The 10,964-nt window shown below is 36.2% G+C and overlaps 1 protein-coding gene across 1 annotated transcript; it reads right to left on the reverse strand.

Annotated features, from left to right (window-relative positions):
• Positions 1 to 207: 207 nt before the first annotated feature.
• LOC132285814 (coniferyl alcohol acyltransferase-like) lies at positions 208 to 2,847 on the reverse strand. Its single transcript, XM_059788041.1, has 2 exons — positions 2,295 to 2,847; positions 208 to 1,463 (listed from the first exon to the last, which is right to left on the reverse strand). Exons 1-2 carry the CDS (start codon positions 2,721 to 2,723, stop codon positions 489 to 491), a joined length of 1,404 nt encoding a protein of 467 aa, XP_059644024.1. The 5' UTR covers positions 2,724 to 2,847; the 3' UTR covers positions 208 to 488.
• Between the last annotated feature and the right edge of the window lie 8,117 nt (positions 2,848 to 10,964).

Consider the following 10,964-nt stretch of genomic DNA (forward strand, 5'->3'; position numbering starts at 1 on the left):
CTCAGGCTCTTTTCACAGATTAACTATTGTTGTTCTAAGTTGGAGATTTGATGAGCTACCATCTCTATAGCTTTGGTTTAGAATGGTTTAGCTTCGGTTTTGATGTTAGCTTTGATTTGCTTCTGTATGTTGTTTGTAGTTCTCATGCCAAGCTTTTGCTTGTTTGCTTTGTTTCTTCTGTATATTGCAACTTGGTGTCCCCAGACTTTGGGGCTGATTTGTACATTCTTTTCATTATATAAAGCTTACCTTTAACTATAAAAAAAAAATTTATCGGCGGAAGTTAGGCTGAGGGGTTCAGTTTGCAACTTTTTAATGCGATATGGGTTTTTTTTTTTTTATTTGGTTGAATGGATATTTAAAGGGTATATTTTCTCACAAAGTTTATTGCAATTTGTTTTAAATTTTAAAGATTATCCAATATGAGGTCAGGAGGAGGAAACAATTCAAACAAGTGTATTTTTACATATAGAAAATTAAAATCATTCTCACTTTAAATAAACAGGTATATTAAGATAGTCACTGGTCAAGGGCCTGAACAAATGAGCCGCCTGTGTCTCAATCAGCTCCAATTGTCCACCCAACATGTGCATGTACACAACCCAGTCTCCATTCCCTACTGGACTTGGCATGGGCATCACGTACCCGGTCTCCCCGCCCCACGGGAAATGGTACGACCCGAACACAGGCTTCCCCCACCCGAAATCCACCTCAGACACCGGAAACCTCTGCCCCGACGAAACCACCACCGCCGGGCCCCCATCCTCTCTGGCACTGTATATCTTTGTCATAGCAGGATCCGGACGATGAGCCTCCACCCAGTCTATGAGCCCCAAAAAGTGTTCCTTTGTCCTAGCAGCCTGCAAGCACTCATGAACTGCATTTGCCACCCAACTCAGGGGCCTCTCCTCCAGCTCAGTGATCGTCTTTTCATCACAGGGGATGGACAACACGTTCCCGAAGTAAGCAGACATCATCACCGCCTTGTCGCCACTGTCTCCTCCGCTCAGCTGAGCCCTCCCGTCCACCACAATGCCTATCCTACAATTCTTGTTGCTACCATGTTCAGTACTGGCTGCTACCACTTTCCACACTAAGGCACTGAAAGCCTCGAGCTTAGTCCTTCTTTCTCCTCTAGCACTCGCCAATGATTGAAGGTGACTGAGCTGATTGGCCTTGATGTAATAGATTCGGCTTATCAGGTGATCATCATCGGGGTTTTTTTGTTTTGGTGGTGGCAGGGCCGAGATGGGCATGTACAAGTTGTCAAGGGAGGGATCGTAGTGGCCAGGATGCCTAGGGTTGAGGAGAGACCGGCGGAATGATGGGAGCAGAGAAAGTACCGGTTTGGACCGGGCCATCTCGGCCCATGACACAAGAAACATGTTGGCCGAGTAGGCGTCCGCCACTCGATGATCAAACGTGCACCCTACTACCAATCCTCCACATTTGAGTTCGGTAACCTGTCAATATATATATATATATATATATATATATATATATATTAATCCATGTTAGTGTAACATGCAATTCAGCCAACAATAAATGACAATAAAAATAATTAAAGGAAGCATTATTTTATGGGGTCGGTCGGTGTGCTGAAGCTTAATTTCATTGGTTCAACCAACTTCTTTTTTCAAGAATGGAAATAGTGCAAACCTTTCTTATCTTGGATTAAATTTCATGTATGAAAATGATGGAAATGATATATATTATTGGTGAAAATTAGAGTACTAGCTAGATTTTCTATGCTTGGAAACCTGTCAACTTCCTTTAACAAACCAACGTTGGATTATTTTATGGATCCATGCATGGCTAGCTATTGGATTCCTTACACTTTCCCCCATTTCTTTTATTTTTCTTTTTTGGTCACTTTACACCATTTCCCATGCACCAATTCAAACAAAAGCCTCACCCTCACATATTTTTCTGATTTCAAATCGAGAGGTTAATCGTACTATGACAACTTTACATAAGGCAAGGAAATTACCGATTTGGTTGATCCCACCACAAAAGGCATGGGAGTGTCCACAATCGAAAACTGGAATCCTCACTCCTCTTCACTTGCGCACAAACAACCATAGTTATATATATATAGTGGCAAATAACTCCCACAATGTTTGTAAGAAGTCTTGATTGAATTTCACTTTTTTAGAAGAGATGTCACTAAGTCACTTGTGTTAATAAGTTATCTCGATCAAATGAAAACTTAAATCTTTAGCTTGCCAAATGACTAGAATTAGAGATGGAGAGCTAAATTAATATGCATGCCATGATATATAGATCTCACTGACCTGGACAGAGAGCACCCCTTGCTTCTTCTTAGGGACCAGCTTGCCTTCTATGCTCTCATCAGGATTGTGAAAGTTGAGTTGTTGGAGCTCTACGTCCGCATAAGCTTCGATGAAATCCACCCCACGATTGTTGCAGATGACTTCAGGCTCTCCCAAGCAGTTCTGCACAACCTCCCCGGCAAATGCATAGTAGGACACCAAAGCTTGAGCCATAGCCTTCTTAAGGACACTGACCATGTAAGGAAAGCCGAACAAGTTGTCATCCTCTGGTATCTTGTAACAGAAGAACACACCGACATCTAGAGGAGGCAAAAGTAAGTCCAGATTCGACTGTGGCAGCCAATGCTCCAGCATTGGCAGCACGGCTGCCACTACTTCCTTCCTCCTCAGCTCTACCGAAAACAGATCACCTCTCGCTGCCATATCCATATTATTGTTTAATCAACTTCTTCTTTATTATATATATATATATATGAGTGAGGCCAGGATCGATGGTGTGTGAGATGACCTGTTGATCTAGAGAGCTAGGGATCATAAGTACTGTACATATGTATCTGCATGTATCGGCATATATTGGATTTGTAAGATGGGATAGCATTTATTTAAAGGATCGAGGCTCTGTCCTGTGTGCATCAAAACGATGTCGCAAGCATAGATCTCAGCTTACTGCTTGTAGTCAATTTCTTGTGGTAGGTGGCACCTACCTATGCTTAATTTCACGTTATTTAACTCAAAAGATGACAAAATTAAAAGAAGTAACAAAATCAAAGTTGAGTTCTCCTCCGCCCTAATTTAAGTATCGCCTGTAAAAAAAATTATAATTTTTAAAAGGATAAGTGAGATATGTATTATTTTCTTAAAAAATTATTAACTTGTACTTTTATGTTTTTAAAATTTTAAATTTAAAAGACATATACTTCCTCTATTTCAAAAAAAAATGTCATTTTTTTTTAGTATATCCCAAAATAATTATCACTTTCCTTTTTCAAACAATATATTTTACATATTTTCATATATGTCTTTGGAGTTTAGAATTTTAAACTTGAATATTTAAAGCTTAGAAGGGTAAATTAGTAACTTTACAAGTAGACAAGGTATGTCTCACATGTTTTCTTAAAAATTTCTACTCTTCAAAAATGACACCTAAATTGAAAGAGACAGTGTATATAGAAAGATGAAATATATTCTTTAAAAAAAGAAAATTGAGATTTTTGGAACAGACAACCAAAGAAAGCATGAGTATTGAGGAGCTGGTAGCTATGTGTGATTGGTTTTTTGCAGTTGTCTTGTATATTTATTTTACTTAGAGCAACTCCAATGCTCTTTTATTTGGGCCTCTTAAATTCAAAATATGAGAGTTGGGTAAAAAAAGGCCTCTCCAATGAGTTCTTATTTGAGTTCTCAAAATTTGAGATTCTCAAATTTCTTCTCATATATGGCAGCTGCCAAAAAATTTTGGCAAGTCTCTCATTTCTCAAAACGGTGCCATTTCTCACCAGTCGCATCTCTATATGTATATTATATATATAATATAATATATATAAATTCTCGAAAAAAAAAATTATATAAAAAAATTAATTTACAAATAGTGGTAAAAAAATTATAAAAAATTTGTTTTTATTTTTTTGTCCTTTTATGACAAGATATTTTAGATTTGTGCTTTTTTTTTTCTTTTTTTTTTTTATAAGAGATTTGTGCTTCTTTTTAATTAGGTTTAATTTTAGTTTCCTTTTAATATTTACAATTTGACTTGGAATGTGCCTAATATTAATATTATTGATGCAAATATGAATTGTGAGAATGGTAGTTGAAAAAGAATAGTGATTGTGTTAAAAAATAGCATTTTGCGTGAAATGTACCATTGGAGCAGAATTACTAAAATGTAGCATTTTGGCACTGTAGCACCTGTCAAAATATAGATTTGGCATGCGAAAATAGGTTTTAGCATTGGAGATGCTCTTAACAAAAGGGTCTGATGGTTCACAAAAATCACAAAAAAAGCCACCCAAGCTATTTTATATAGAAACCAGAAGTGTCAAAAACGCTAAACTCCTTTTCCTTCTACACCCAAAAAACCAAATACACCATACCACCACATCCAATACACCACCACGACGAAAAATTCTCACTCCCCCGGCTATTACACCGGCAGCCATCATCCTCTTATCATCACTTCCTCGGTGAGCAAATCTCAGATCGTTTAATGATCGAAAATCATCGAGAAAGCAAAACCAACGCCAATGTCCTTTCCTCCACTTCACCGACGTCAATTGCACCAGCGATGCATACCCAGAGAACTGATTCGGCATAAGTGAGGTCCTTAACACCGGACCTGTCCTTGTCACTGGACATCTCTCACACAATCTTCTCGATCATTTTTGTTCCCTCTGGAAAGAGAAGGGAGAGATGAGATGGTTGCACGAAAGAGTAAAATATACCATTTAATCACACAATTAAATTAAACAATTAATTCAATTAAATACATAAACAATTCATTACATATTCAAATAAATAATTAAAAATGTAATAAAATAAATAAATAAATTTTGAGATTATCCTTTTAAAATTAGAAATATTACAGAAGTTGTATTTTGTGATTAAAAATGTAATAAAATAAATAAATAAATTTTAATACTATTCTTTTAAAATTAAAAATATTAAAGAAGCTGTTTTTTGTGTGACAAATTGATAAGCATAGATTATACAATTACAGCGAATTGAAAGAGTAATAGAGAGACCGAAGAAAATGGGAAAATTGTAGTTGCTTTGCGAGTGGTAGTTTTGTGATTTGTTTAAAAATTGATGTCTATTTTGTATTTGAATGAGGAGCAACTTTTTATGGTGAAGGCGATAGTTAGTAGGGATGTCAATTTTTACCGCCCCGCCGGGGCCCCGCCCCGTCCCGCCTCGTTAATAACGGATATGGGAACACTTGTTATACCGTTGGGGCGGACATGGATACAAATTTTGTATCCGTCGAGGGTCACGGGGCGGGTAAGGGTTCAATATACATATCCTAGGGGCCCCGCCCCGCCCCGCCCCGCATATAACTTTATTTAATATATATATATATATATATATATATATATATATATATATATATTAATAAGTTATTTTAGCGGCTTACCCAATTACCCATCTCTTACAATCCTAATTTGGGATGTAAACTTGGTATTAAATTTGCTTTTGTTTTGGTTATGGTGGAAGTTGGAGCTTAGAAGTTCTTGTGATTTGATTGTATTAAACTTTTATTTTTGTTTATTATGTTCTCTGAATTATGTTATGTGCATGTTATTTTTTTTATTTTTATTAGGATACATAATTTTATTTATGTTGTGTCATTCCTAGGCTTTGCACATTTAAATAGCAGGAGTTTAAGTTCCAAAAAGTGGGAGAAAAAAATTTGTTAGTGGGGCGGGCACGGGGGCACAGTATTTCCTAACGGGGCGGGGTTGGATATGAAAATCCAACCCGTCGCGGGTCTTGGGGCGGGCATGGACTTGACAAAAATTAAAAGGGGCGGCGCGGAATTTAGGGAAACCCGCTCCAAACCCGCCCCGTTGCCATCCCCAATAGTTAGGGATGACAAAAATCCCCAAGTCGGTGGGGAACCACTTCACCCCCGCCCCCACCCCAGCCCCATTTAAAGCGGGTTTGGAGAACCGTTTACTTAAATGGGGTGGGGATGGGGGTTAAAAAAAAAAACCTGGTCGGTTACGGGGGACTCGAATCCCCGCCCCGCATCCGCCCTGAAACCGGCCCCGATTAATATGTTAAATTACTAGTTTACCCTGCCATGTTAATATATTTACTAAATTAACCTTCACTATATATATTGAAACCCTAGATTTTACCTTTAGACAAACTTCACTTTCAGTCGCTATATTTTGATAATGAGGCGGCAGTCGACACTGGTAGATCTGACGAAAACAACAACCAAGAAGGAGCCAAGGCCTAAGCAACTAGCATATTAGGTACTCCTACCATCCTACACTATTTTCTTGTTTGGATTTGAAGTTATTTGAAGAGTTGATACAAAATATTTAGTTTTTATAATTGTAATACCCCTTGTTTGATATCCCTCGTGTTTAGGTCTGGGCCTGATCAACCCGTGTCTCGGATCAGAGGGGTATCACAATAACGCTATTTTGGTACCCAATAATATAGATATTGCTTTAGGCCATTGATGGGTGAAGTTTGCAAACAGGTTTTGGAGACAGCGTCGGAGGGTATACCGAAGCGGAGAACAAGGACTTTATCGATAGTGTCTCTAATGATCAAATACACTTCTTGCTTCTTCGCCAACGTCGTCAATAGATAAGTTATCTTCTCTCTATATATCTCTCTCTCTTCCCCTTCCCTGGTGGTGGTGGTGGTGGAATCACAGAACGTTTCCATTCTCTTCTCCTTTTCGGCGACTAATTTGTGAATTTTATCATCTTTTTTCATTTTCAAATTTTACTTATTTATTTATTTTTTTAAGGAAAATAAAATGAAATTATTTCAAGGGCAAAAATAAATTAAATAATGGTTCTATCTAATATTTTCCTTATTATTTTTGGTACCCAATAATATAGTTCGTTCACATTTTGGATTTGCATTCCAAATATTGTCTCGTGTTTCGTTTCTAATTGATTAGTTCGCATTTGAGCTCTTCAAACAGGTATGTATATATATATATATATATCGCTCTCTCTCAATCTTGTCTCTGTAAGATTTGTATATTTGCAAGCGATGTTGTTGATTTTTAATGTTGCAAAACGGAGCTTTTTTGTTTGAATTTGATTACTCTTTTGGAACTGATTGACATTTTTATCTTTGCTTTTTGAATGCATTATAATCTAGAATTGATTTAGGGTTCAATAATATTCTTATTAATAAGAATCGAATCTTAAAGTTGATTATAGTCCATATTCAGATTTTGGGAGGAAATACTTTTTTTTTGCAAAGAAAATGAATAAGCTAATATGATAAAATGTCATTGTTTTCATCTTCACATTATTGTAATCTCTGTGGTTCTATTGCAGAACTTGTATAGAATCAAAAAATCAAAAAGATTGGAATTTTCAAATTTAACCGGTTATGGGGTGGGGGCGGGGTGGGGCAGGCGGGGGCGGGAGCGGTTATGGGGATTAGATGCAAAAATTTAAACGGTTATGGGGTGGTTTTGGGGGTTCCAAAATTAAACGGGGGCAGGGATGGGGAATAGAAAACCCGCCCCAAACCGACCCATTGCCATCCCTAGTGATAGTTACAGTACAATTGTTTTAACCAATCACCTGCGAGTGTCACACAGCGAGTGTCCTGCGGGCGGCTGCTAGCAGTTCTCATCTATTATGCTCTCTTCATTTCAGAATAAGTGTTATGATATTTCATTCATTTTAAATTAAGTGTCCTGTTTTAAAAATCCGAACACTTAAATTGGGACGAAAGTAATACTTATTATGGGAGGAAAGAAGTATATAATAATATATCAAATGATAAAATAATGAATAAGGCAGCCAATTGAGAAGAACGAAGAAAATTCCTTAATAGCACTAAAAAAATTAAGTCAGCAAAAGTAAGGGTAACGTTGGAAAAAAAGATAATCTTGAACTGATTTATAAATAAATTGTAAGTGTAGGACTTACTTGTCTTGAAAATTTTTTTAGAACTTAATTATCTTCCAGCCCAAAAATAGGACTATTAGGAAATTTTCCCAATTGAACGTTGCCCTTTTCTTCATTGGTCTGCTCCCTGTATAAATAAATAGATGGCAGTTTTTATTTCTTTTAAGACGTTTCATGTTACACCAAAAAATCGATAGCTTCAAGCCTTACAAAAATCATTACTGACGCTGCTTATTAAAAAAGTGCAATACAATTTCCGGTGCACCCCTTGTATTTTTATTTGTTGTTATTTTCTCGTGCTTCACGCTTCGAGCCTGTGGGTTTCGTGTTCTATATTATGTATATAATATACTACTATATATATATATATATACACATATTAGTTAGTCATGACAGATATGACTCAATTTGATGCCAAATAGTGATAAATGTTTTCTGGGCTATTTATTTATTTTAACATTACGTTTTGATAGCACTAAACGTTTTGAATTTAGAATTGAAAAAAAAATTTCAGCACCAAACGTTTTGAATTTAGAATTGAAAAAAAAAAAATTTAGCACCAAACGTTTTGAATTTAGAATTGAAAAAAAAAAAAGCACCAAACATTGAAAAAAAAAATAGCACCAAACATTTTGATAGCACCAAACGTTTTGAATTTAGAATTGGAAAAAAAAAAATTAGCACCAAACATTTTGAATTTAGAATTGAAAAAAAAAAAATTAGCTTAAATTTTAACGAATTTTTTTTCAATTTTGAATTCAAATCACTAATTCAGTCCTACCAAACATAAGCAAATATCATTTAAATATAAACGGAGTACAAAAATAAGAGAATATTTTAATATAATATTATATGTTATGTATTCGCACCACATATTCGAAACAAAAATATGATACTCAGTTTTTTTCCCCTCCTATTTTTTTTCTTATTTTTTTCTTTTCAGTAAAAAATTAAACTACCCTCCTATTTATTCATGTTAATTTATTATTATTATTATTATTCATCACTAAAATGGTTAGCAGTACATTAGAGCAAGTGTTACCCTACAAACTAAGCAGACCATAAGAGGGAGCAAACCACCGAACCCTTCAAAGTAAAAGATGAAAACAGAAAATTGGGAATCATTTAATTAGCTAGTGAAGATCGATGCAGCAAAAGGACAATCAGCAGTCCATTATCTATCTCTGTAAACGATGACAATTTTAAATCACAATTGGAATCTTATACCACTCCGTATTAAAACAGTACAGTATTAATTAACCAATGGTATCCAATTTTATTTTATATACTTTTTCCCAGACAAAAGCAAATTGCAGCCAATTGATTACTCTAAAATTATTCGACTTTAAACCATAAACGTTTATAAAAGAATTCTAACAAGGTCCAAGACCCTCAAGCGAAAAACGAGGTAAAACCGAGTTACAATGTGGCCTAGACCAAAACAAAATTCAGGTGCAACATCATAATATTCCTCAAACAAATACCCCGCAATACTATAAAATAAATAAAGCATCTTGCAAGAATTATCTAATTAGACGAGCATCCATTCTGGCATTTCTGAAAACATGCATGAATTTGGGACAAAAAAGAAGAATATTAAACTGCTAAAGCACGTTGGAAATAAAATAGCTAGGATGCTAAGAGGAATGGTCAAATAACATAAACATACAATTAGGTTAGGTTATTATGATATAGAGCATGTGACAATTGATTCCACAATTATTATTTATTAGAAATTAAGATATTTGATCAGAATCTACTTGGTAATGGTCGAAAAAGCCTATTCTCACCAAATTCACTGAATTAAGTCTCAAGATTCACTTGGTTCGATTAGTACTTTAATAGTGATGTCATAAGAGAGAGTAAATTGCAAAAAGTAATAAAATGTGACGGTGCTATTGTATTATGTGAGTAGTAAAAAATCAGATCTTAAATATTCTTACCCTATATTTTTAGATTTAAATCTCCATCCTTTGAATCACCACTCACTCATAACTCTCTAACCATTGCAAATTAAAAATAAAAAATTGTGAAAAGTAATATGAATGGTAAATGTTTCTAGAAAGATTAATTGATTTCTATGGCAATGTTGTCATGATGAGCTTCCTGGATGCTTATGCGCCCCAAATAAAAATTGTAACTGCATGCTTATGCGCCCCAACACACCAAGCACGTGTGGCTCATGGGTGTGCTAACTTGTCCTTGGGCAAGGCGATGGCTCAAATAAAAGCATTGTGGCTTGACAAGCAGCATATCGCCGACTTTTTCTTATTTATTTTTTTAAAAGATAAATTCAATTAATAAGAAACCAAATAGTACAAGACTAACCATAGCTAATCAATGAACCATGGAGGCTCAGAAACACAACATTCAACGGCCCATGATACAAAGACCAAAAATGGAGCGAACTCCACAATTCAAATGATAAGCACGATATTAGTCTACCACACATTCCCGATGAAAAGGAGAAGAAGTTCGACAAAACACCTCTTCAACTTCAAGAACTCCGCATATCGCGACTTGGTGGCACAAATGGACTCACGGTGTGGGCATGGCGCTTAGCATACCCGAACATTACCAAGGCATGACAAAACTTGGTCTAAGAGCATTGGGCAAGCAATTAATACTTTCCATTTCTGACATGATGAATGGGCAGAAGTGTTGGGCAACCTCCAGGGCAACATGGCGAGATCTAGCTTGTGCTCGCAACCCTAGGTGGATGGGGGCATCATCCATGCACCAACATTGTGGGCAATTGTAAGCATTTTTGTGAGTGCTTATGTATAGCCATTGGGTGGTCTGCAACAAGCATGAGACAGACTTTGCGAGCTTGTGCAGACACCATAGGGTTTCTTGTACTATTTTGTGAGCTTGGAGGCCAAAAGCCAATGTAAACTTGTGTCGTCCCTTGTGCCTATTACATTTTAACCTTTGTGTGTCATTAACAGACTAAGACTTGGTGTACGTGACCAAGGGTCATCACAGGGCCAAAAAATTGGTGGTGATTTTGACCCATGTGACAGCAACCATAGATCCCTTCCCACTCCGTGTGTGTGTGTGT

Source organism: Cornus florida, unplaced genomic scaffold (assembly GCF_030987335.1).
Source record: "Cornus florida cultivar Cherokee Brave unplaced genomic scaffold, ASM3098733v1 CherokeeBrave_3.0.0_Hap2_Chr11, whole genome shotgun sequence".
Taxonomy (NCBI): domain Eukaryota; kingdom Viridiplantae; phylum Streptophyta; class Magnoliopsida; order Cornales; family Cornaceae; genus Cornus; species Cornus florida.